This window comes from Barbus barbus (assembly GCF_936440315.1).
Source record: "Barbus barbus genome assembly, chromosome: 48".
Classification (NCBI taxonomy): Eukaryota; Metazoa; Chordata; class Actinopteri; order Cypriniformes; family Cyprinidae; genus Barbus; species Barbus barbus.
Window position 1 is genome coordinate 18,201,552 of NC_136726.1, and position 27,717 is coordinate 18,229,268.

Genomic DNA, 27,717 nt, shown 5'->3' on the forward strand with positions numbered 1-27,717 from the left:
ATAAAAACAGGATTTCTTCGGATTGAGCTGTAGTGTGCATGTGTAGAGTGTCCCAATGTGTCTGTTTTTGGGCTGTACTTAGAATAAAATGTTGCCTGTAATATAACTAAATTGATTTGCAAGTGCATGGACAGCAAGGCAGCGTCATATTTATACAACGGTGGTTAATCAGGTATTTCTCATTATTTTTTTTGTCGGTTCATAATACAGATATGAGCTGATGAATTCTCAGACTAAATAATATAAGAAATATGCTTGATCAAAATATTTGAAATACTTGTTCTCATATGTATGTCTTAACTATGTAGCCTACCTTTATTTTGAGCTCTGGAAACATATATGAAACATTCTATTTTATATGGTAAATATTTTATTGAATAATGTTTTATATAAAATAAAATGTTAAAATATTGTATATTTATAGTATAAATATTTAAATTACATTTAAATACAACAATAATAAAAAACACACACTGCTTTGAAATGTGATTGCGAAGGGCAAAAATAACATTTTGAAGGAAGTACATTGCCAGTCTTCTTGACATGGTCAGATGTGGTCTTTCAGATGCATCTCTAACTTTTATATTTATTTTTCATTTACCAGGTTCTTCTAAGTATCTGAGTATGTTTCATCCAAGGCTCTAATACGATGCTCCGTCTGATAGCATGTCACCGGTGGAAGACCTTCATACGAACTGGAGTTTGGATAAGATGGTGCTCCACCTCTGTGAAACCCAAATCCCAGCAGGGCTCAGATCAGACCCGTCTGAACCCCCTCAACATCCAGATGCTCTCCAGGAACCTGCAGGAGCAGATATTTCGGGGTCAGACGCCGGAGTACACAGACGAGGATGTTGAGCGCAGTATAAGACATTTGGAGCAACAGAAACTCTGGGGGAAAGAAACAGTCCTGTTACCTGACGTAGAACTCAAGTTACCTCAAATGTACGGCAATGACATCGACGAACACTTCAGTTTACTTGCCCAAAAGCAGAGCCTTCCTTACCTAGATGCGGCCAGTCAGCTTCAGAGAGCCAGACTTCCCAGGATGCCCAAGGAATGGGCTTGGGAAGTGGGCTGGACTCGGTATGGGCCGGGTGGAGAGCACAAAAGTGTGAATTTCCCAGATGAGAAAGCTGTAGTGTTTGATGTGGAAGTCTGCATGGAGGAAGGACACTGTCCTACGTTGGCCGTGGCGGTTTCCCCAAATGCCTGGTGAGGTTTACTGATCATAATCTGTATATATTTGCCAGGGATTTTAGCAGTGATTCTAGACAAAAATTTTATTTGGTGTTGCAGGTACTCGTGGTGCAGTAAGAGGCTCATAGAGGACAGATACACCTGGTCTAGTGATGTGACGCTGTCCGATCTCATCCCTCTGGAGACTCTAGCAAACTCCACTCAACCGCGGGGCGGTGTATGGCAGGAGAGGCTTGTGGTTGGACACAACGTGAGCTTTGATCGGGCGCACATTAAAGAACAGTACTTATTGAAGGTGAGATTCATTTTTCAAATATTTCTTTGCTTGCTTTTTGTTGATTCTGAGGGTGTAACAATATTAAAATTCTATATTATTTGGTCTTAAAACAATGAAATCTAAAACGCTGATCATTTTAAAAGCTAAAAGCAATTTTTGGCATCAGAACATTGTAACATTATATTTTACAGCAGGCTTTCCCAAACTGGGGTTTACAATGGAACTGCAAGGGGTTCATGAGTTGAAAAGCTAATAATTAATTTAATCAAAAAGAATAATTTTAAAATAAAAACTATCAAAATAAAACACTTAGTTTCCTGCATGTTGTATGACCGTTAACCAGCATCAGAAAACTGTAAACATGCCAATGGGTTGTTAAATGAGTGAAATAATGCCTTAATATTACAGGAGATACTATACAGAAAATATTTTCTGTAAAAGGACTGACAAATAGGTTTGGGAAACTTAAAAATGTTGTCTTGACAAGTGACTAATTTAAAATTAGTCTGTCTAAAAGTACTAAAATTAGTAAAACTAAAACGTAAATAAAATAAAGTGAAATTTAAGTGAAAATTGAAAATATAAAAGTAATTTTTGTTAATTAAAATAAAGCTAAAATAAAACATAAACATTGGAAGAAAATCTGAAATAAAACTAAAATTACTACTAAAATTACTACTTTAATTTATAAAATAGAAGTATAAATAAAACGTTTAGAAGTATTTAAAAATAAAAACTAATGATTAAAACACAACAAAAATATAAAAAATTAAACTAAAATTAAAATCAAAACTGAAAATATAAAAATAAGTGCTAATTAAAATGGTAATAATAATATTAAACAAATAAAGGGATTTGCAAAAAATTACTTTCAATAGTGTTATTAAAATATTAGTGTATTTAAAGATTAATTTTAAAGTGAACATGCACAAATAAATATCCAGTATTAACTGATAATAAACAATTACAATTAAATAGAAATCTCTAATATTGGCCAAAAAACTATATGATACCCTGTGTATAATGCATGTGCTTTTGGGTTGGTCTGTGCAGGGCTCCAAAATGCGTTTCCTGGACACAATGAGTCTCCACATGGCAATCTCAGGTCTGACGGGATTCCAGCGCTCACTCTGGATGGCTAGCAAGTATGGCAAGAGAAAAGGGCTACAGGAAGTGAAGGAGCACATGAAGCGCCTCGGCCGAAGATCTGAGGGCCCGATGGTTCGGACAGACCTTGCAACTTTTGTCAGCTCAGCCTTAATAGTTTACAATACTACCAACCGGTAACAAATTGTATGTATTTTCTAATGCAGATTGGCTCATGGGACTGGGTTGATATTAGCAGTATTAATAACCTTGCTGATGTTCATGCTCTCTACGTGGGAGGAGAACCGTTGAAGAAAGAAGCTAGGGATCTGTTCGTGAAGGGGAGCATGGAGGACATTAGGACACATTTTCAGGTAAACATGTAAAAGAAACAGTTCACGTAAAAAATGAACATTTTCCTGAAAATGTACTCACCCTCAGGCCATCCAAGATGTAGATGAGTTTTTTTTTCATCTGAACAGATTTGGAGAAATGTAGCATTACATTACTTCACAAGATGTTAATTGATGAATTAGAGTGGTGTGGATTATTGTGATGTTTTTATCAGCTGTATGGACTCTCATTCTGACGGCACCCATTTACTGCAGAGGATCTACGGGTGAGCAAGTGACAGTAATGCTAAATTTCTCCAAATGTGTTCTGATGTTATACCTTTTCATAAATGAATGCAAGTACAAATGAAGGAAATGTGTTTTAGTGTGTTCTGAAGTTATTTTGTTTTCTCTGATAGGAGCTGATGCAGTATTGTGCTCTTGATGTTTTGGCCACACATGAGGTCTTCATTCAACAGTTGCCTCTCTTTATGGAGCGGTATGACACTTCATTTACATAAACCCACCACCAGCTCTGCATTATGGCTTATATTGCTAAGTGACCTGTCGTCTGCATTTTTCTAGGTGTCCTCACCCAGTGACACTTGCAGGTATGCTAGAAATGGGCGTATGCTACCTTCCTGTCAATCAGAACTGGAAGCGGTATTTGGAAGATGCCCAGACCACTTATGAAGAGCTGCAGAGAGAGATGAAGAAATCATTGATGATTCTGGCTGACGATGCCTGCCAGTTATTGGGGGATGAGCGGTAAACATGCACTAGCTTGTTTCTTTCATAATAACCAAATGGAGTCTCTGAAGGAAATGTATCCACTTTTAAGGAGCATACAGTTACTTTTTACGGGCCTGGTGTAAAATAGGTTCTGCTTACAGTTTTAGTGCTCAGTAGCTATTCAATATTTTGTTATTATTGGTATGGTCTGCTGTGCAGGTACAAAGATGATCCCTGGCTGTGGGACTTGGATTGGGACGTTCAGGACTTCAAGCAAAAGAAAATACCTGTAAGCAAGAAGAAAGCCAAACAAGATGCTGAGGCAATATCAGCAGCAGCAAACGAAAATGTACCCGAAGACTGGAACGAGGGTAGGTGTTTTGTTTTATTCAGTAGGGTGGTTCATGGTTGATTTGGTTGTTTGAAACCGTTCAGACAGTTAACATTCCTTAAAGGGGTCATCGGATGCCCATTTTACACAAGTTGATATGATACTTTAGGGTCTTAATGAAAAGTCTCTAACATACTTTGGTTAAAAATTCTCAATGGTAGTGTAAAAATCACCTCCTTTACCCTGTGAAAATCAGCTCTGTCTTCAGCACGCTGATCTAGTCCACGTTGCTTTAAATCCTAGTGAGCTCTGCTGACTCCGCCCCTCTCTTCTGTGGAGTGACGAGCAGACTATAGATATGTGTAGATCCCTATTCGACCGCTCCAGATACGTTGACGCATCAGCCATCTCGCATTCACCATAATAATAATCAATGAATATTCAAAGATCACACAGTCAATGTGCTCAAAGATTCGCAGACTTTTCCAAAGATGGCGGATGGCTTACGTATTGCGGCCTATAGAAACAGTCGATAATCTAGGTATATATATCTATGGAGCATACTAAACTTCAGCCGCAGAACTTGGTTAACTTGCACATTATTAGGAAATGCGATTTGCAAAGATTCATAAAAACCCTTATACTCCCTTCTTCTGTAGATAAAGCTGGATCATGAATGATTCGTGCGAACATAGATGCATTTATGTAGATCGAGGATCGGCGCATTCACTTCAAAGCGAAAGTAACATTAATCCTCTGCATAGTCAGCAGCTCAGATGTCGGGAGTAACTGACGACTATATTTATTATTACATCCAACAACTAAGCACTTCAATCGCTTAATCTGAGACATCTTGTCTTCCCCTGCACCGGAGGCGGACAGCTCTCAGCTCACTCAGGGCGGGTCTAAGGTAAGACGGTCTTGTCAATCAACTATCGTGGGAGGGGCCTGTACCGAACCACGTAATTCTGACAGGAACCTCAGAACAGCCTGATTTGAGAGAGAGGATTTTAAAATAAGGATTTAAAAAAAACACTGGGTGGATTTTTATCATTATAGGATGGATGTGTACACACGCTTCCAACACACATTTATGTTCAAACAACTTGAAAAGTGAATTTTGCATCCGATGACCCCTTTAAGTACACTTCTGTTTGGATTTTTAAAATACTTTCTAAAAAAAAGTCTCACCAAGGCTGCATTTATTTGATCAAAAATAGAGAACAGTAATATTATTACAGTTCAAAATAAGTTCCTACTCTAATATAATTCAAAATGTAAATTATTCCTGTGACGGCAAAGCTGAATTATCAGCAGGCATTACTTTAGTCTTTGGTGTCGCATGATCCTTCAGAAATTATTCTAATATATTGATTTGGTGCTCAAGAAACATTTATTATCTTCTTATTATCAGTATTGAAAATTATTCATTTAAAATAATGTATATGATTAGAAGTGTTGATGAAAGGTTAAATATATTTTATAAATTTAATATAAATAAATATATTGTATAAACTTTTACACCTTTTATAACTTTGTCTTTACTGTGAACTTTACTGTATATAAATGGAAAAAAACATTCAATCTTCAGGATTTCTTAAGGTTTTTGAAAACCTGGAATTATCCGGTAATTTTAACAATAAATACTGTAATAATATATTTTTTTACAATATTATTATTGTTATATTATGTAAAATATTTAAAGAAAATTACACTCTCTTTTAGTTATTTTAAAGGTTAATAACATTAATAACACTCTGTTTCAGACCCAGGTCCTCCTCCAGAAGAAGAGCAAGCTGGTCTGCACCCCAGCAGAGAGCTTGTACAGAGACTAAAAGAGACAGTCAGCTACCTGCCAAAAAGGAGACAGCACTTACCGGCCCACCCCAGGTAAGTACCACCACCCGTTATCTCATTTGAATAAAACAGCACATTGCATGAGCGCACATTTTGTACGTTGTTTATGCTCAGCTGGTATCGTAAGCTGTGTGTGAAGATGTCTGAGGCCGAGGACTGGTCTCCTGGAGCCAGTCTCATCAGTCTGCAGATGAGGGTCACGCCCAAGCTCATGGGTCTCACATGGGACGGCTTTCCCCTGCACTACACCGACCAGCACGGCTGGGGTTACCTTGTACCAGGCCGCAGAGATAACCTGGACACCTCAGAGGACAGTGAAGGACCTATATGTCCATACAGGTAAAATAAAGCAAAGATAATACTGTGATCTTTAGGAAAAATCCAGTGGCTTGACAGCATCTTTCCTAAAACTTGTCTTCTAGGGCAATTGAGAGCATCTATAAGGAGTATTGTGAGCGCAAGGGAAAGGAACAGCCCCAGTATCTAGACAGCCCACCTTCTGATGACTTCATGTTGACGGACAGTGCCGTATGGCAGACGGTTAGAGCTTTGCATGCTACTGAATAGCGTTTTTAGGGCTAGTATTTTCCTTCAAAGTGGTCATTTTCATCCATGTCTGCATGTTTTTGTGCATGTGTGTAGGTTGAAGAAGTGAGTCGATTGGAAGTGTTTGATGATGAAGCGCTGAGTACAGCAGGCCCAGCCAAGAGGATCAAGGTTAGCTTGTGATGATAAAAAAAACTTTTTATATGTATATATACTGTGTATATATATATATATTTTTATATTTATTTGTTATAAAAATATTATTGAATGTTATATTTAAATACAAGTAATATTATGTGCTATATTAAAATCACAATTACATTGTGTAAAAAAAGTATTGTTGTTAAATGGATATATTAAATAGTAGTAAATTGAATAAATCATTTACATTTTTAAAAATAGAAAAAGTTATTTAAAAATATAATTAGTAATTAAATAAAATTTTGATTACTTAATCTTATTTAAAAAATGAAATGTTCTTAGTTGATGCTTTGCAAACACATTTTTTTGTAATAATAGCTATATTTACTCATTAGAAAAATCTAAATGCATTAGTCGAAAATGGAAATGGCGAGTGTCCCTATCACAATGGAAATGGACCATACAATGATGTCAACATCCCTGGATGCTGGTTCTTCAAACTGCCTCATAAGGTATAAGATTTTTGTCTTCATTATACAATGCATTCATTCAAGTTATCTTCATATATGACTCAGTTTCAAATCACAGGACGGAAATGAGAACAATGTGGGTAGCCCATTCTCAAAAGACTTCTTGTCTAAAATGGAGGACGGTACGCTTCAGGCAGGACGAGGAGGCACCAACGCCACACGAGCGCTGGAGATCAACAAGATGATGTCATTCTGGAGAAATGCTCAAAAACGCATCAAGTTTGAGAGTCTCTTTTAAATATGCTAGTCTTTTGAATGTGTAGATGGTGCTTACAGCTGATATTTGATCCAAAATCTCTTTTTTGTCTGTCTTTGCAGCTCCCAAAAGGTGGTATGGCTCCGTAAGGCAGAACTGCCGCGCACTGTCAGACGGTTTGTTAATGGCGTATTGTGTCTTTTTCATTTGAGTGAAAACATCAGAAGTCGTCTGACTCTCTGCTCCTTCATCAGACATGATGACTTTGATGAGGAAGGACAGTATGGTGCCATTTTACCACAGGTCGTCACAGCTGGAACCGTCACTCGCAGAGCTGTAGAACCCACGTGGCTGACTGCAAGTAATGCTCGGGTACGACAACTACGAAGTGCAGTGCCTTCCATAAAACACTGTGAATGGCAGTTCATAATTAATGGAGTTAATTAATTATTGCCATTAAGTAAACGTGTGTATGTGTTTGTGTATAAATCTTGTATATTTTATTATATACTATTTATTAGTTATTTTTAATATATTGTTATTATATATAGTTTATCGTTATTACTGATTTAGCTCTATATCATTCATGCTTATGGAAGCACATATCTGCCACAAGAAAAAAGTTATGATATGGTAAATCATCTATAAATTATGAGGTACTATGTTATAATTATGAGACAAAATATCAAAATTGTGTTGACTTATGTTGAAATTATGACAGTTGAGTTGATTTTTTTGTCATAAGCCATATGACTCGACTATCACATAATTTCAATTTTTTTCATAATTATGTAGCATCTCATAATTTCTACTTTTTTGACATAATTATGACATAGTAGCTCATAATTTCTACTTTTTGTCATGACTTGTCAAACTTTCAACCATCATCACAAAACATTTTATGCCATAATTATGATGTATCTTAATTTCTGCTTTTTGACAAAAGTATCACGTAGTATCCCAGTTTCTACTTTGTCATATTTGTGACATTTTTGTGAATTTCAACATTTGTCATAATTGACCCTATGTAAAGACCTGCCCCCCCCCCCCCCCCTAGTTACTGTCGCCATGCGACAAGCCATGCTGCGGTCACGCCACACATCATGTTCTCACACAGTGAAAAATACATCTTGGAGCAAAGTGGACGCTGACAATGCGCCGACAGGCAAAACAGAGCAGGTTACTTAAGGTATGGAACAAAGTCTCAGCTTTCAAATTTAGTCATTTCTTTATTAAATTCAAACAATAAATAAATACCATTTTGTGGCTCTTTAATGTGTAACAGATCGCTGTATTGCCTCGGTTCAAGCGACATGTGAACCAAACATCTCTCCCGCTTTACCTAGTTATAGCACAAAATAAACATGAATGAACATAAGAAGGTATCTTGTTTCAACCGCAGAAAGATGTCAATACACACCATTTTTCAAGTTCAAGTCCACCAATGTTAATCTACTCTCCTGATTTGTATTTCAAATAACAATAGCAGATTCAGCTTAACGATCGGTCAGATTGCCTGCCAATCAAACTCCCTGCGAAGGAGCAATTATAACTTATGTCAAAAATGATTTACCAAAGCATAATTTTTTTGTTTCTTGTGTGGCGGAATTGGGCTGCCGTAATTGTGGCATGAAAGTGGCATTTAATGTCTGAGGGGTTTGTGTGTGTGTTTGCAGAAAGATCGTGTAGGCAGTGAGCTGAAGGCCATGGTGCAGGTGCCTCCTGGGTATCACCTGGTGGGAGCAGATGTGGACTCTCAAGAGCTGTGGATCGCTGCCATACTGGGAGAAGCACAGTTCGCAGGAATGCATGGTATTCCAGATGCACTTTCCCAGCCATTAGATTCCAAGATGCAAATTCCTAAAAGAAAATTTACTTACATTTAGTCATTTATCCAAAGCGACTTACAAATGAGGATGCCAAATCATGTTTCTTATGAGGAGCAAACTACACCCTTTGGTCATTCTTAATTTCTGATTTCCAGGATGCACAGCATTTGGCTGGATGACGCTCCAGGGAAAGAAAAGTCAGGGCACGGATCTGCACAGCCGTACTGCAGATGCTGTGGGCATTAGCCGTGAACATGCCAAGGTCTTCAACTATGGCCGGATTTATGGGGCCGGCCAGCCGTTTGCTGAGCGACTGCTAATGCAGTTCAATCACAGACTAAGCCAACAGGAAGCAGCTAGTAAAGCTCGCCAGATGTACGCACTTACAAAAGGACTGCGTAGGTAGGCAAAAAAACCCCCCTAAAATAAGAGATAGTAAATTGTATTAATTAAATGATTCTATAAAATATATATTAAGTGTAATAAGTTATTACAAATATTAAATTATAAAAAAGTATTGAAAATATAAATAACTAAATGATATGCTGTTGTAAAATTATTCAAAATATAAAAAGTTATTAAAAACAAGTTCCATGAAATTGATTGTATTTAAAAAGTGAATAAGATATTAAATATTTAAATTGATTTATTAAAATATAAAAAAGTTATTCAAACATTCATATTAAACAATATATTAGATTAAATAAAGATTTTTTTTTTATATTATTTTAAAATATAAAAAAAGTTATTTATTTGTTTTGCTTTAAATTGATTATGTGCAGATATCAGTTGTCTGAGGAAGGGGAATGGTTGGTAAAGAAGTTGAATGTGGAGGTGGAAAGAGCTGAGGATGGCAGCATCTCACTCCAGGATTTGCGTAAAATCTCCAAGCTGGCAGCTCAAAGGTCTGCTGACTACTGTGTAACAAGCTGTTTTATGCTAGTCTGTGTTGGACAAATCTGCATGTCAAACCTGTGTTTAATCCTTGAAGTACCACCAGAGGGAGCAAGAGGAAGTGGAATCTCACAGGGCAGCGTGTGTGGGCAGGTGGTACAGAATCAGAGATGTTCAATAAACTGGAAAACATCGCCCACTCTGAGGAACCAGCCACTCCAGTGCTTGGCTGCAGGATTTCCAGAGCTCTGGAACCTTCTGCTGTTCAGGATGAGGTGAGACAACACTTGGGCAAACACTATAATATGAAATAACTTGTGTTGTAATTTATTTCAACAATCTTCTTGTAGTATTTATACCTCTGCAACTGAAGTTTGTAACTGCATGAAATGACTTGCTGTACTGTTTGAGCTACAGGAAGGCTAATTGAGCTAAACGGAATTAATGAGACTTCTATTATGCTTTAGTTCATTACCAGCAGAGTAAACTGGGTGGTTCAGAGTTCAGCGGTGGACTATCTCCATCTAATGCTGGTGGCCATGCGGTGGCTGTTTGAGGAACACAACGTTGACGGGCGCTTCTGCATCAGTATTCACGATGAGGTGCGTTATCTGGTGACGAGTGAAGATTGTTACAGAGCTGCACTGGCCCTGCAGATCACCAACCTGCTCACCAGGTGAAGGCCTAACTTTGATTCCTGTTATTTTTGGCATTACCCTGTGAAGTCCATGCTTGAATATTTTTGTCCGTTCTCAGGTGCATGTTTGCCTATAAACTGGGAATGATGGACTTGCCGCAGTCAGTGGCTTTCTTCAGTGCGGTGGACATCGATAAGTGCTTACGGAAGGAGGTGACTATGGACTGCGTGACTCCATCCAACCCCACAGGAGTGGAGCGGAGATACGGGTTAAGACAAGGTCAGACTAAGGTTTACCTAAAAATCAAAATTAGCTGAAATGGTGTACTCACCCTCTGGCCATCCAAGATGTAGATGATTTTGTTTCTTAATTAGATTTGGAGAAATGTAGCAGTACATCACTTGCTACCAATGGATCCTCTGCTGTGAATGAGTGCCATCAGAATGAGAGTCCATGATAAAACATCACAATAATCAACAAGTAATCCACACCACTCCAGTCCATCAATTAATGTCTTGTGAAGTGGGAAGCTGCATGTATTTAAAAAATACCTTCTGGCTAAAATATGAGTCTCTTTCCATACTTTGCTTTCTCCAGTGAAAACATTGTATCATCAGAATCAGGAGAGAAATGTGCACTGTTTACAAGTGAAAATAGTCCAAAACAGTTCTAAACAAATACATTGGTGGATTTTGATGTGAGGGGACAACACAGGATAGACTTTTTCACTGGAGGAAGTGCTATCATGTATTATGGACTCCTATTTTGGCCAAAAGTCACAGACAGTTTAAAGTTAAATCGCCTTCATGGATTTGTTTCTTACAAACATGCAGCTTTTCGCTTCACAAGCATGGATTACTTGTGGATTATTGTGATGTTTTTATCAGCTGTTTGGACTCTCATTCTGACGGCACCCATTCACTGCAGAGGATCCATTGGTGAGCAAGTGATGTAATGCTACATTTCTCCAAATCTGAAAGAAATTGACCAACATCTTGGATGGCCTGAGCGTAAATGTTAAGATAATTTTCAGTCTTGGTTGAATTATTTCTTTACAGGTTGAAATACACTGTGACTTTTGCCCAGATTTACAGTTAGGAGAAACTGTAATTGCTTTCATACAGCACCTTTAAGTTTTTGACTCTACTAAAGCATAAAAATACCATGTTTGCAGATATGTAAGAAACATGCTAAATTAACATACTTGTTTATCTGAAAAACAATGCTATAGTCAGTTATTCTAATCAGAAAATTTGCATTCCGTGTCGGAATGTCTGTCTCTGTTTTGGTTTGTGTAACCCAGTTTACCCAATTGTATTTTGGCACCCCGGGTTGCCAGTTGGCAGGAAAACACAGCGTATTTCATCTGTCATGGAAGCTGCGCTCGTTCCTGTTGGTGTCGTCAATCTGGCAACCTGCGTGTGTGTCAAGTCTGAGGGGGTTTGGGGGTGGGTGAAAAAACCCCTCTCCAATATTTTGAATTTGGACTGTAATACCTAGTTCAACCACTGGGTGTCAATCCTACATACAGCACCTTTAAAGTCAGAGCCAATCTGCAGATTTTGGGTAGTCAGGCATTTTTTACATAATGTATGAAATCTTTTATTATTCCACTGAAATTTTATACAAGTTTGGAATGATGTGAGAGTGAGCAAATAATTTGGGTAAACTGTGTCTTTAAAATTTTTTACTAGATCATATGTGGACATTTGTTTATTAAGATTATAGCAGCATTTTGTGAACATGAAGAACTTGTTAACACTATAAATTCAAATAAAATGAAATACTACAATGTATTAATTACGACAGAGTTAGTAATGGATTCTTTATATATTGTTTTTATATATCAACAGGTGAGGCGTTGGACATTTATCAGATTATAGAGATCACCAAAGGGTCGTTGGCCAAAGAAAAACAGCAAGCTACAAGGATATAATAATATTTGTGGCATGAAAAGAATGAACGCAGGTGATGCAGTCTCTCTCAACACATAAATTGCCACCCCTAGTACGAACTCAGTGTTGAAATGAGAGAAATGAACGAACAGGGTTGTAAAAAAAAATGCAAAAGGAGGACTTTTTTTTTTTTTTCACTGCTTCCTCCTCTTTTTCTTTGGTGCTTGATTTTCCTCTGAAACCTGAGAATCTTCAGTCTAAAGAAAGAAATAGACACCATTGAAGATGAAGAGCCCAAACCCACAGCACTGCCTGAGCATAAACATGTTTAAACAAAGACACACCTGTTGGCTTTCATCCTGCTGCTGTTCCTGTTCCTGGAGTGCAGCTTCCAATGTGGCAGCATTGATTCTGAAGTCTCTGGAAGTGCTCAGTTTCATGTACTGCATCAGATTGACCTGTTTGAAAACATTCAGAGATGTGCCTTCGTTTTTCAAAAGTTTTGTTAACACTTTTTGTTGTATACGCTGTGCAGAGACTTTACCTTGGATTTCTTGGAGAGAAGAATGAGAAACTTCTCATACTGTTCAATGTTGAAAATGAGATTCGGGATGGCTTTAGTCTCACGAAGGACTTTAGCCTAGAAATCACATCAGATGCACAAAACATTTAAGACTTTGCACTCCAAAGCCTAAATTATTACCAAATATTTTCATAAAAAAAAAAAAAAATCCAAAACATTTATTCAAAAATGTTCCTACTGAAGCAGCTGCTACCGCCTCATCTTCTTTTTTCTTCTTCTTTAATTTTTCCGGGCCTCCTGCCGTCAGCTCTCCACTCTGTACAAATGAACATGATTTGAGGATGTGTCAGACAGTGCAGTGAAGGTTGAAAAACATCGAAAAGGATCTTTTTCAGGTACACACCTGTACATACGTGATGAAACCGTAACACTGAGGAGTGAGATGAGACCCTGACAGCTTCACCTGGACACAAGAGAAGCTATTTTAGTGGCATTTCGGTTAAATGTGGATCTAAAAAACATGCCTTGAATATTTTTAACTCTGTTTTTACTGTTTTAAGTTAAATATAACCCTATTTGGTAATAATGGCTGTTTGAACAAAATAGTGGTTCCTTTGGTAGGAAACAGTTAAAAGATTTATTTTTATCACAAATAAAAGGCATTAATGTTGAGTTGTATATCAAATTTTACATCCTTGAAACAATTTTTTTAGGTAAACGTTGCAACTACACTACCTTTTAAAAGTTTGGGGTCAGTAATGTTTTTGAAAAAAGTCTCTTACGTTCGCCATTTTATGCATTTAATTGATCAAAAATACAGAAATTTTAATATTGTGAAAATTACAATTTAAAATAGCTGTTTTCTATTTGAATATATTTTCAAATGTAATTTATTCTTGTGATGACACAACTGAACTGTCACCCTCATTACTCCCGTTTTCACTGTCAAGTGATCCTTCAGAAGTCTTGCTGATTTGATGCTGAAGAAACGGTTTTATTGTCAGTAGAAATTAGTTTCAGTAGTCTAATCCACTGGAAATCAGATTCAGGATTTAAAGGGTTACTCCACCCCAAAATGCTAATTTTGTCAATCACTTACCCCCATGTCGTTCCAAACCTGTAAAAGGTTCTGTCAAGGCACAGAAAAGTATAAACAATATCGTCAAAATAGTCCATCTGCTACGCTGAGACAGAGAGACGACGAATTGTTGAATAAATGTTATTTTTATTTTCTTTGTGTACAAAAAAATATTCTCATCGCTTCATAAAATGATGGCAGAAGGACTATTTTGACGATGTCGTTTATACTTTTCTGTGCCTTGACTGTGTAATTTACTTGTCAGCCAATGGGACAGTCACAAGCCTCCCAGTTTTCATCTAAAATATCTTAAATTGTGTTCCGAGGACGAACAAAGCTTTTACGGGTTTGGAACGACATGGGGGTAAGTGATTAATGACAAAATTAGCATTTTGGGGTGGAGAATCCCTTTAACCAGACTTTATGGACCCACATCATTATCATACATGTTAAAGTTTAACATTTATATTTTACACTTAATTTCTTTTCTTGCCCCTCTCTGTACTGTAAATATTTAGAAAAATCTTACCAATTTCTCCAAACGTGCAGGTAGCTGGCCAGGTTGGGTCGCACACAGCTGAATATACTGCAAAATAAAATAAGTGTTTTTAATGACTTTAATTTTATGTGCAGCACTGTTTTTGTGTGAAGCTCTGAGCTGTAAAGATTCCCCAAACCATAACAGAGCAAACTGAAATGACGATTATAAATCACATTACTGTCATAAATCAGAAGGAGACTCACATATTTGCTAAGTGTAGTCAGGATGCTGTAAGTTCGACTGAGCTCTCTCATTAGTGTGTCTGTGCAGGGTCCTGGGGGCAGGGCAGTCTGAACCAGCTCATGCAGAGCTGTTAGCAGTGTGCCTAACTGAATCGTGACAGCCTTCTCAATCAGGTCCTGCTGGCCTAGTGGCTGCTGGGTGTTTCCTATTATGTACACACACACAGAGGAAAATGCTCTTTATCCTAGATCTGGGATGTCCAATCCTGGTCCTGGAGGGCCACAGTCTTAATTAAAAACACCTGACCCAGCTAATCAGAAACTTCCAGGCAGGTGTGTTGGAGGGCTTTCAGAAGAAAAGATTCAAGGTTTTTGGTGTATTACCTGAAATTGTTCTGTCTGAGCTTATCTGGCCCTTCTTCTTGGCGATCAACCAGTCGACTTCATCCAACACCTTTCCAACTTGAGACAAGACTAGAAGCTGGAAAGAAAGAGAGGCAGATGTGCTGTAATTACAGGTATGAAGATTTAAAAACTTGTTTCTGAAGACAGTCCGTTCTTACCGTGGTGGATGCAGCTGTTTTCATGCTGATGATGGCAAAATGAGACTGTTTCTCCACCTCTACATCCTGCTCAGAAACAGAGATTATTCTAGTGACATAAGATCAAATGTGACCCTGGACCACAAAACCAGTCATAAGTAGCACGGGTATATTTGTAGCAATAGCCAACAATACATGGTATGCGTCAAAATTAGTGATTTTTCTTTTACGCCAAAAATCATTAGAATATTAAGTAAAGATCATGTTCCTTGAAGATATTTTGTAAATTTCCTACCGTAAATATATCAACTTAATTTTTGATAAGTAATATGCATTGCTAAGGACTTTATTTAGACAGCTTTAAAGGTAATTTTTTTGCACCCTCAGATTCCAGATTTTCAAATAGTTGTATCTCGGCCAAATATTGTCCTATCCTAACAAACATACACCAATGGAAAGCTTATTTATTCATCTTTCAGATGATGTATAAATCTCAATTTCAAGGTTTTGTGGTTCATGGTCACAAATGTAAAGTCCTCCAGTACTATCAATTTTCAAAATAGGCTCACTTTGCTGCTTTGAGAAGACTTGAAGCCACAGTACCTGATCGATGTCTCCCAGCTGGCTGTGTATATCCTGGCACATCTCCCAGAGCAGAGACACTGGGCTTTTATACAAGACATGCAGGTTGAACAGCAGGGACAGCAAGCCCTTAGTGAGTGAGATGTCCTCTGAAAGAGACCATATCTTTATAAGAAACCAGTGAAAATAGGGTTGGGATACAAAATTATGCAGCATTGTGAATATTGTGATGATTTTTTTTATATGGATCATCACACTTCCTGAAAAGATTTCCTGCACTTTTGCCGCAATGCTGCATTTCAATGGTTTGAAAGCGTCTCAGCAGCCCCTAATAAATGTTTCATCTTTGTATCTGCACATGAATCACTTACCGAAGTTTGTTTCCTTGCAAATTTTCACAGTCCAGGTAATAATTTGCACAAACTGCACAAAAAAAAAAACAACAAAAGCCACATTGAGGTTCCATACAGCTAATACTGAAAAAGCATGTGTGTTTTGAAGAACTACCTGCTGAGAGGAAGGATTGAGATGCCTTGAGAGTACGCTGAGGATGCTGACCAATAACTGAGCTTCTTTACTGTTGAGCTCCTCCTCTCCCCCACTGAGCTGGTTCATCAGCGCTCGCTGTACAGAAAAGAAAATGTACAATATTTGCCAATGTGTTTTGGACAGATGGACTGACAGAAAATGAAGCTGGTACCTGAAACTGGCGGATGTAGAAAGCTGTTTGCTCTGTCAGATCAGACCCTTCACCCTCTGCCTCTCCTTCCCCTGAAACATCTTTAAGCTTTTTTTGTTAAATTAAAACGCCATAAACATACAGAAGTATTATGTAGAAGTGACAGGAGTATCAAGAGGCCCACCGAGAGATGACAGGAAGTTGCTCATGCGTGTCGGGTATCGCTGTAGCACGGTGGTGAAGACTCGCAGTAGACCCTCCAGACATAGTAAGGACACACTCTGGCCTTTCTCCTTCTTCCCAGCATCCTCCACGGTCGACGGCACGTTGGTGTAGCGCCACATTAGCACACTGCATGCAGGGAAAGGCATGCATGAGGTTAATTATTGCAGCTTCGTTCAGGCACTGAACCACCTCTCAGACAGTAACATAAGCCTAGACCTGGTGATGTCACAGAGGTGGTGGAAGGTTTTATCAGGGCTCTGTCCCTCCGGCCCGTCTGTGTGTCCCGTCTCCTCCAGCTGCTGGATCTTCTGCAGAGCCACACTCACAGAGTAGCGCAGGAAGTCTCCGCAGGAACGCAACACAGACAGGCTCTCCTCACGGCTCTGAGTGCTGTCTCTAAAATAATTAAATACATAATTTTTTCATAATGATGATAATACAATTTGGATTGATAATTTATTGAACATTTTATTTAAATTTTTAATTTACAATTTTCAAAAATTAACATCACTAGTTTGGAATAATTACTTTTTTGTATTGTTTTTTTGAATCTTACGCTCACGAAGGCTGCATTTATTTAGTCAAAAATACAATATAAAAGTGATATTGTGTGATTACAATTTCAAATAACTTTCTATTTTAATATATTTTAGAATTTAATTTATTCATGTGACGGCAAAACTAAATTTTCAGCAGCCATTACTCCAGTCTACAGTGTCACATGATCCTTCAGAAATCATTCTAACTTGCTGATGTGCTGCTCAGTTATTAATAATGATATTTGTGGAAACCGTGACATTTCTCAGGATTCTTTGATGAACAGAAAGTTCAATGAACAGCATTTATTTGAAGCAGAGATTTTTAAATAATTGAATGATTTCTTACTGAATAAAAGTATTTTAAGTAAAATATTTTTACTTAATTTTTTATATACAATTTGACTATTTTTTGATCAAATAAATTCTGCCATGGTTAGCATAAGACTTCTTTCAAAAACATAAAAAAAAAATAATAATCAACAACCCCAGATTTTTAAACGGTAGTGTATATGTTCATGTATAAATGCTCACGTAGTTACACACTCAAATTGTACCTGAACAGGGCAGTGAGCAGTGTGGAGATGAAGCCTAGAGAAAGCAGGCTGCGAGAGGTTTTGCTGGACGTGAGGCGGCCTTTCCCTGCCCGTTCCTTTAGGATCTCAGACACCTTATGATAGCGCTTGAATAGCTCCAGAATGTCCTCAAAATGGTTCTTGCTGCTCAGTATGTGCAAAATAGAATATGTTAAACACATCTAACACATCATTTAAGAAGTAAAAGTAATCAGAAACAACACTTTCACAAACACACACTTGTAATTGGCAGTGATGAAGTTGTACTCCATGAGAACCTCATTCAGTCCCATCACCAGCACAGCATAGATGCTGTTCTTCACTCCAACACTGGAACTTGTTGAAAATTCGGCACATTTATCCTAAGACACATTAAATGAGACATGAAAAATTTAGTTTCCCCACAGTATCCCCACTTTGACCAAATGTCCAATACCGGTCCAAGGGCCAGATTTACTAAACGGCAAATTAGCGATAGAGCGCAATTCCATAAAAGTGCCAATGGGAAGGGAAAATTCTATATGTGATTTACTGACAATGCGCACATTAAAGAACACCGATTTTCATAATGACCAGTGCAAATTACTGCCTGCTTTATATTACGAAGTGCCTGAAAGTAGTCCCCAGCTAGGTAACTAGTTATGATATAGCTGGGGACTACTTTCAGGCGCTGCGTAATATCATTGCGCTTGCTGCACCCATGGTACGGCAGCAAAGTTCCTTGATTATTACACCGGAATGAGAGTATAGTTCCTAGCCATATCGGCCTAGACAATCGCAACTTTTTAAATTTTCTGTCAGTCTTAGTACACACGATGTAACTACAGAAGAGTCAAGTTTTAAATAAGAAAAATATCGAAACTCTGGTCATTTTTGAGCGGGATGCTAACGGTCTAATCAGATTCAATGATCTATGCTAAGCTACATGGAAAAAAAAGTGCTACCGCCAGACCCGGAGACAGGCTGAATGGATTCGAAAACGGTAAAACTCAACTGTTGGAAAATGAGCTGATTTTCAAAAAAGTGGAGTGTTCCTTAAGACATGCTTTTTCTGGGCGCAAATACCAGTAATTTGACGAGCGCAAACCTTAGTAAATCATGTTATTTATTTTAATAGTCTCCTCCCATAAATTTTGCGTCTGAAAGGGAAACTCCTGCAAATGAATATTCAATACGGTCAGGCGCAAAAAAGAACTGTGTCCACGCCTTTTCAGCGCTAATTCTTCACTGCGCATCTTTAGTAAATCCTAAAAGTCCTTTTTGAACGCCAAAAGATGGTTTGCACTGGCACAAGCTGTTAGTAAATCTGGCCCCAAGAATTTTTAACAGGTTTTCTGACATTTTTATTCCAAGCAATGGTGGGAATTACAACGTACCAACTCAAAATCCTCCAGTTCACTTTTAATCATGCGCTTCGTTATGCTTTCCAATATACCGTGCAGTTCACTTTGGACTCCACCCTCCTCATCTTCGTCATCATCATCTTCACTCACATTGCCACCTGACCGTATGTTCTGGTTCCACAGCAGGCAGTGAACCGTGCAGCACAGCAAGTGAGCCTGGAGAAACATACATTAGCTGAAAATTCTTATGTGATCAAGTGCATCATATATCAATGTGATTGAGGCATCGCATCTGTACCAGAGGCTCCTGGATGAAGACCTGATCTCCATGTGCGCTGATACACGACTCCAGCTTCAGAGGCGGAAGCAGATCTTGCTCTGGTTCAAAGTATCGCTTTAACTGGTAAACAAATAATGAATGGATCAGTACCATCAGTTAGTCAGAGCAGGAAGGCATAAGAGCTCGATTTAGGATGATATACACACTTGTGACAGGAGGGTCTGCATGATGGAACTCGTCAGCTGAGAGTTACGACGAAGGACATCATGGAAACCCTTTAAAATAAAATGCATTACATTCTCAGTACAGCGCAGATGGATCACTGAAACAGCTGTATTGTTTCACTCCTGTAGGGGAAGTGAGAGGGCCAGACCTCATAAAGCATGAGCCGGACGTCAGCTTGCTGGTTGAGGCAGCGGCGTAGACTGCTCAGGATCTCCAGACAGAAGGCTTCATTAGTGGCAGTGTTATAGCGCGAGTGGACGTCCGCCTGGACCTGGAGGAGTCAGAATCAGTCATAATCACAATAACACAAGAGTATGTAATGAAAACTGCATTGCACATATGTCTGCAGATGTTTGTTTACCTGGCTGGATGTAATGGCCTGACTGGCCTGGCTGGGAGCTAAACTCCCCAGAATACGAAAGTTCTTCAGTAGCAACAGGAAGCCTGCCACTGCTGACTTCCTGCCATCTAAATTACTTCAGAGAAAGGATAAGATTTATTGAGACTTAGTCATGACTTGACAGAGGAAAATACATTCGGATGCGTGGACCGTTTCTTGCTATACCTGGAGAACATGGCCTTCCGGAGGACCAGGATGAGGGCATCCTTCATAGACATGCTCACTTTGAGCAGAGGCTGAGCAGAGGAAATATTAAACGTATCACACACATGATTATGTGACAGCAGCTCATACTTAATATCATGTGGGTTGAGATGTTACCTGCACAGCTTTGAGAAGACCCTGAACAGTGCTGAGGGGCAAGAAGGAGAGCTGATCAAATGTTTCTGTGACCTTAGAGGAAGATTCCAAGAGGATCATGGGAGCAGACATCACAATGCTGGAAAGAAGATCTGTGGAAGTGAAGTAGTTTAGAAGAGAGATCAAAATACATAAATGAATGAAACTTCTATGAATTAGCTTGAATAAATCGCCAAAAAAGACAACTTCTAACCAATGAAATGGGTCACAGGTGAGGCCGTTTTAGTAACCAGTCGGTTCAAGACTTGTTCTAGAATCTCCCCTCTGATTGGTTCATGCATCTGTACAAAAAGAAAACACACAGAGTTGGCTTCTTGTCACATATTTGAAATATTTGGAGAATGCTTTAATTAATACAACTGGAAGAACATTGGTTGACCACTATACTGTACCTTGAAGCTCTCAAGGAGAACTTGTCCACCTAGTCGACACGCTAGCTGATTTGGCGTTTTAGCCGTGCTTGATGTTCCTTCTGTGACCTTCCCAAATGCTCCAGCTTTAGGCCCAAAAGAATCCATAAGTATAAACCCCAGTTGCACCAGACCTTGAGTGACATGATCCCAGCCAAACACACTGCAAATAAACACTGAACAAATTGAACAAATCTACACAATAAATAAAGGAACTCAAAATCACTGCAGTTTAACCAGACCTGTTTTTGACGGTGTCTAAAATCATGCTGGAGATGCTGTTACACTGAGGCAGCAGCTCCTGCAAAAACTTAGAGCTGTGCTGAATCTGATCATCCTTGAAGTTCTTAGTGATGGCGCCCTTCAGGAACTCAAATACCTGAGCATTATGGGTAATTTTAAGAATGGCACAAAGGTTTGAGACAGCAAAACCACTGTTTTTAGGCCATCACGGGCACATTTTAAAGAATTTGAGACATTCAGGCCCGGTTTCATAGACAGGGCTTAGCCTAAACCAGGATTAGGCCATAGTTTAATTTGGACATTAAAGTAATTTTTATAAACATGCCTTAGAAAAAAGCATTACTGGTGTGCATCTTAAGATAAACAAAGGCACTGACATGTTTTAAGATCAGTCAGTGCAAGTTTCTTTCTGTTGAAACCGCTCAGATTTACATTTTAGTCTAGGCTTAAGCCTTGTCTGTGAAACCGGGGGTCAATGTTTAAGCACACATGATGCATAAAAATGCTGTCCTGATAGACCGCTTACTAGGTTTTAATAGGAATAATGAAAAACGGAGACGTACCTGCTCTTCGTAGCGTTGTATGCGAGCCATAGAGAGCAGCAGAGCAATACTGAAGGGACACAATGGATCACTATGGGCCATCTACAAAAGAAGACAAACAGCTAGCACACAGATACTCAAAGAAAAAGTTATGTGAAAAAGACAGATATTTACCTTAAGGTTTTTAAAAAATTCCTTGCCGAGCTCGTGGTCAAGACGAATGGCAAAGACAATGTGGAGGATGACGGTTCCTTCTACGTGACGCAGCTGATCCTGTGGTATGGTCTGCACCTCCACATCTTCACTCCTAATACAGATACATATACAAAAATGATCTAGGTCTCTTTATTTTACATACCAAGTCAAATGAAAAATGAATCAAGCAAGTAGCTCACTCTCCATTTCTCTGCTCCTCTCTCTGAAGTTGGTCTTGCTTCTTGAAGTAACTGATGATTCCCTCTAGAACCAACTTCTTACAGCCCTGCAAGAACAAGAATCTGACCAAATAAACACAATGTGCACTTTTTAAAGAACTTTTAAAACATATGAGCTATAAACTGACCTTGGCAGACAGCAGCAGCAGCTGATAGACCAGAGGTGGAATCTCCTGTAGATCCAACTTGAGGAACATCCGCAGAATCTTCTCAATCAAAAACTGAAGTTCCTCAGCAGATAATGGAACATCCCTAACACAAAATATGCAGTTTTCTTCATATTCAAGACAAGAGTAGATAACTAGCCAGTAAATGTCATACCTGAACATGGTCGTAAGGTGTATTACACACTGTGGATCCCATCTGCATGAATTGGAGATATGTTAGTTCAAGGCAGAAGATTGACTGCCTTTTGTGTTCTGAACTGGTATTACTTGGACAGCAATGTAACATTTCTTGATTGTTGTCTTTATGGATTACTAATTGAAAACCAATATAAAAGAATTTAAAATTGAGATTTTACCTGCTAGAGCAAAGACTGTTGATCAGCTGTTTCTTGTATTCATCTCCACTTAGCTCACCTGAAGTAAAAAGTGCATTTGTATGTATGCTACTATATAATAAAAAATCAATAAGAAACCAAGCAAACAAGTCTTCAATCAGAAATCATTCTGATATGCTGATTTGGAAAATTAAAGTAAAAAAGGCTATAAAAAAAAGTTACTTATCTCTACTCCAGAGGACTTTAACCCAGATTTACTCAGTTAACATTACTTTTTGAACAGATATAATTTTTGCTGTTTTGCTCTACGGAGCCATTTCCTTTTTAACAGAACAGTTTGGGCTTAAAAAATAGCATACCTTTCCCATAAGCCAATGCTTCTGTAGCGGCAAGAGCTGTTAGAATAGTTGGGAAAAGTTCCAGGGATCTCCCACTATTCATCTCACCTACTTTGATGGCATCCACATATAGAGACGCTAATGTGGCTAATGCATGACCAGGTAGACTGTGTGTCTATGGCACAGAAAAAAACCATATTACAAAGGTACAGTATTAATAAGTTTAACCCCTCCAAATCAGGTTCATTATCTACAAATAATAACAGTAATAATCTAGAAAACACTTTGGAGGTTCAGATCACCTCATGTGGGATTTAAACCTTCAACCTACTGATTACCACACAAGATAACCAGTGCATTGCTATTCATTTGAGTACGGTATGGTAAGTAACTCACCTCTAACATCAGAAGCCCAATGATATCGGATGCCACTTCCGTCTGCAGGTCTCCAGATTCACACAGTGGAATACAGTGCTTGTACACAAGCAGTCTGTGGTTAGCACCATGCGAAACGCTTACCGGTGAACCTAACATCACAAACACAATATTCAGCTCTATTTGATGAAGCAGCACAGAGTTATTACAGATTTTTTGTTATAAATGTAATAGAAACAAAATGAACACAGTGTTACCTTTAAATATAGCTTTGATCAGGATGCCCGTGTCCTTCCCTTTCAGAGCACTATTAGTAAGCATGGTTGTGAGCTTTAGAAGGACACAAAAAGCAGATTTGAACGTGATCTGCATATAATTTAAAATGCTGCCTTATACATGACATGATTTCAGACTATTTGCATCAACTGCAGCCTCATTACATATCAGTACACACATTAAACACAAACCTGATCATCAGACAGCAAAGCGAGATGCTTTTGTAGCTCATCTACACCATCACTCTCCGATAACGATAGGATTTTATCCACCGTAACCTTCATATTAGACATCTGTGTACACTGACCTGTGAATATACATCATCATTAGCAAGACATCATTTCAAAGGAGCTCACAACGTCCTAAAATGTGTCATTTCTGTTTTATGGTGCTTTTTGGAGCTTGACAGTAATGGTCACTATATTTACTTGTTACTGTATTTCTGCAAACATTCAGAAATTTCTATTTTTGTGTTCCACTACAAAATAATAGCCTATAGATATACAGAACAATATGAGGGTGATTAAGTTGGGAGTGACAGAAACTTCATAATTATTGTCTGCTTAATTATAGCTATTTGACAGATGTTATAACCAATATACAAATATTATTAAATAACCATTTATAATGTGAAAACAGACTCATGAAGCAACACATGCGATTAGTCCATATGCATACATGATCATTATTTACGTAATTACTAAAATGTGAAATATGCAACAGACTAATTTGTTAAAATATTAAGATCTACTGATATTCTATTCATATTTATTCATACTGAAACAAACCAGAACAACTGTCAGATTCGCATAAGACGTGACATATTGACATATGAAAGCGTTAAATGTGTAGTCTGCCTTTACAATACCAAACACTTGCCTGTTTAGTGAATTTTATGTAGGATTTGTGTATAAATGTTCCTTTTCAGATGCACTGTTGCTTGAAATCTCGTATCTTTTTGCAGTCGGTAACCCGTCCGTTAGCTTGTTTAATAACAACCGAAACTCCCGCCAAACGCTTCCGGTCGCGTCATGTCGCGTCTGTACATTTGATTGGCCAGAGTGTGGGCGGGGTTAGAGGTCCAGTCTCTTTTTTCTTTACTTATTTTTCACTATTCACTGTTTGTTTAATATTAACATTATTATATTATTAACGTTAATAATTAGGTTAAAATTCCTAGCCATGCCTGTTCCCGGGTTATATTAGGACGTGGTACATGTTACTTTTCTCAGCGCTTGCTAAGAAGCACCAATCACAATCGTTTGAGATTACAGAATCGATTTTAAAATTCTGAAGAAAATAGAAGCAGGCAGAACTACCCTTTTACCAGCAATTATTGTTTTTTGCAGTTCTGCATGATGCCGCTAGAGGAAACCTTTTAGAGGTCCTTTTTACAGCCCAAGTAGCCTAGTACAAACATTTGGGCGATTTCTATAAGTGAATGATGGATTTTTTTGACAGGTGAGTTGATGTTAGATGGAATGGAGCTCTCCATTCATTTACAAATGATCTTATCTATCATAGTCTGTATATGACTGTTTCCTACTGTCTAGGAATCGGAAATATGATTATTGTCATTGATTGTCAGTTATGAGAGCAGTTATGTGATAATATGTGGCAATATTATAATATTGTATTGTTGCAATATTTAATTTTATTCAATTACTCTTTAGATGCTCAACCATTGACAAAACATAGGTTATATTGCATGATTTTGTATTATATGGTATATAGCACAAGTACATAGGTACATTACTTTTTTGCAAAGCCTTCCCAGTAAACTTAGTGGTTAAAATTTAGACACATAGGCTTGGTTTCACAGACAGGGTTTAGGTTAAACCAGGATTAGGCAATAGTTCAGTTAGGACATTTAAGTACTTTTCATAAACATGCCTTTGAAAAAAACAATACTGATGTGTATCTTGAGACAAAACAAAGGCACTGACATATTTTAAGATCAGTTAGTGCAAGTTTCTTTAAATTGAAACAGCTCAGATTTACATATTAATCTGGGATTAGGCCTAAACCTTGTTTGTGAAACCGGGGGATAGTGTGGTGTCAGAGCAAGTTTATGGTTTTGGGATATGCATACATCTTAGTGGCTCCCATAAAGTATCTGGAAATGCACATTTACAGTAGAGGACTACAGTTGCTTTGCTTTTACATTTTTTTTTTTTCTCTTCGTTTTTTCTTTGTCTGGTGGACACAAAAGCCATTTCTAAGCACAGTTGAGTATGAGACTAATTGTCAAATGTTTTTGAAAAAAAAAAAGGAATGCAATGAACTTTTATTGTTGCTGGTTGACTTCTTTATTGTGTTGAACATTCATTTTAATTATAGCATAGGAAAGACAATTGAAATAGTTTTGTTACAGATAATTTCAACATTTGAGATCATATTTAAAGTGAAAACCCTAGCCCTAGAATAAAAGCATGAATTTGTTGCCGTGTTCATTATTTCAAATATCTCTTGTCTTAAGTCATTTAGTTCACATGAGCAATAATCAAATGAAAAGCTTCAAGATCAGCATTTTTTATCAAGTCTTCAGGCCTTCTAGTCTACACACTTTGTAGGAGTGCATGTGCAGCTCTCAATGTAAATGTAGTCATGAACAACCTCTCTGTTATCGGCACACTTCAGCGTCACCTGTCGACGGCTGACTTTCTCCTCTCGGCAACAAGAACAGATGTGCATCATGATGTTCTTTTCCATTGAATACCTGAAGATGAATAGGCTTTTTAGCTTTTTCGCAAAGCAAAATAGTACTGTATTATGAGAATGGAGGTGTGGCTCATTTCTTTTAGCTGATTTTGTAATCATGAGTTATCTGATATGTTAAAGTTAATGAAAAATCTCAGATTATGCTGCCGTGATGATTTTATACATTTTGAATTTTAAGTAATGCATTCTGATGGCTAAGAGTCAAATGCAATTGACTGTAACCATACCAGCTATTCACATGAACGTTTTTCTGTAGCAAGCACTTAAAATGTGATTGTTGTAATAAATAATGAAGGCCGTACCAAATTTTCATTATCAATAATATGTGCAAGTGCTCTTACATTGATTGGGTGCCACAGTGACCACTGCAGGACGTCACTTCTATGGGGTGGATGGACTTGCAGTCATTTGCATCCACATGGGTTGTGTTCTTCAAAACAATGCAAGTCTTGGGCTCACCTAAGATATTTGAGAGAGAAGTAAACTTGTGACTCCATCTCAAGAACTGTACATATGGTGCATTGTTTTATGTATTACATATATGCTTGAGATGATTATTCCTTAATCATTAATACAGTTGAGGGAGGTGATGACAAAATCATTTTGTCAATCATTTTGAACGAATGAATGGACAATAATTAAAGAGTTTCTTACAGATCTTGCAACATCCATCTGCATCGTATCTCTCAGTTCCCTATATGTAAGCAGCCACACATTTCAACATTAGTAGAACGTAACCAAACCATACAACAGTCAAGTTGTTGAAGCTTATTATAAATAAATTATTGGCGATGTAATGTTTGTGAATAAACTATACCATATTTGACTTACAGGCTCACAGTCATCTGGATTGAAATAAGGGCATTTTGGTGTGATCTTCTCTGTCACAAACAAGCCATTAATTTCACTGCAGGTAATATTCTCACAATTGTAATTTTTCACTTCCCCAACCTAAAAGAAAAAGGGAAACATACTACATGAGGACCGAAGAACAGAAAAGGTTTGTTGAATGGTGAAATAGACGGTTGTAATAAAAGTTTGTGAATGTTTTCAAGCATACTTGGAGAGTATGTGTGGTGTTGTCCGGTGCAGAATAAATGCAGCTGATTTGCTTGCTTGTTCCACAGCACTCTCCTTCTTGTTCTACACGCTCAAAGCCCTTGGAGAATCAAAAAAGTACTAGATTTTAGTAAATTCATTTAAAGGGGTCATAACACAGCGAATCAAATGAAAAACACGATGTAGGATCCTGAAGACAGACTGTAACAGAACTCAAAACATCCTTCCCAGTCCAAAAGGGCTTTACTAGTAGTTCAGATAA

The 27,717-nt window shown here is 37.9% G+C and overlaps 2 protein-coding genes across 3 annotated transcripts; one reads left to right on the forward strand and one right to left on the reverse strand.

Annotated features, from left to right (window-relative positions):
- Positions 1 to 13,200, forward strand: LOC306866700 (DNA polymerase subunit gamma-1-like). 2 transcript variants are annotated; one of them, XR_013783957.1, is made up of 23 exons: positions 1 to 172; positions 605 to 1,215; positions 1,300 to 1,495; positions 2,531 to 2,698; positions 2,791 to 2,937; positions 3,315 to 3,394; positions 3,481 to 3,663; positions 3,847 to 3,998; positions 5,725 to 5,848; positions 5,930 to 6,154; positions 6,238 to 6,355; positions 6,458 to 6,532; positions 6,898 to 7,014; positions 7,091 to 7,251; positions 7,351 to 7,404; positions 7,483 to 7,600; positions 8,905 to 9,040; positions 9,213 to 9,459; positions 9,840 to 9,962; positions 10,049 to 10,226; positions 10,419 to 10,553; positions 10,708 to 10,868; positions 12,443 to 13,200. XR_013783957.1 is itself a non-coding variant. In XM_079411981.1 (23 exons), the coding sequence occupies exons 2-23, from the start codon at positions 650 to 652 to the stop codon at positions 12,523 to 12,525; spliced, it is 3,621 nt and encodes a 1,206-aa protein (XP_079268107.1). In that variant the 5' UTR covers positions 9 to 172; positions 605 to 649; the 3' UTR covers positions 12,526 to 13,200. The 2 variants fall into 2 exon arrangements, 1 of the variants encoding a protein (XP_079268107.1); XM_079411981.1 differs by having other exon boundaries at positions 9 to 172; positions 10,419 to 10,627.
- LOC306866699 (Fanconi anemia group I protein-like) lies at positions 12,173 to 24,684 on the reverse strand. Its single transcript, XM_079411980.1, has 38 exons — positions 24,555 to 24,684; positions 23,867 to 23,982; positions 23,657 to 23,729; positions 23,421 to 23,551; positions 23,046 to 23,199; positions 22,708 to 22,765; positions 22,506 to 22,547; positions 22,313 to 22,436; positions 22,146 to 22,231; positions 21,925 to 22,057; positions 21,772 to 21,852; positions 21,208 to 21,344; positions 20,948 to 21,128; positions 20,749 to 20,836; positions 20,517 to 20,647; positions 20,361 to 20,431; positions 20,157 to 20,271; positions 19,944 to 20,066; positions 19,777 to 19,845; positions 19,589 to 19,690; positions 19,324 to 19,506; positions 18,188 to 18,309; positions 17,930 to 18,091; positions 17,053 to 17,232; positions 16,796 to 16,962; positions 16,633 to 16,712; positions 16,440 to 16,556; positions 16,304 to 16,355; positions 15,954 to 16,081; positions 15,372 to 15,437; positions 15,193 to 15,289; positions 14,830 to 15,014; positions 14,615 to 14,671; positions 13,411 to 13,470; positions 13,246 to 13,323; positions 13,029 to 13,124; positions 12,829 to 12,942; positions 12,173 to 12,741 (listed from the first exon to the last, which is right to left on the reverse strand). The coding sequence occupies exons 2-38, from the start codon at positions 23,966 to 23,968 to the stop codon at positions 12,679 to 12,681; spliced, it is 4,008 nt and encodes a 1,335-aa protein (XP_079268106.1). The 5' UTR covers positions 23,969 to 23,982; positions 24,555 to 24,684; the 3' UTR covers positions 12,173 to 12,678.
- Positions 24,685 to 27,717: the final 3,033 nt, after the last annotated feature.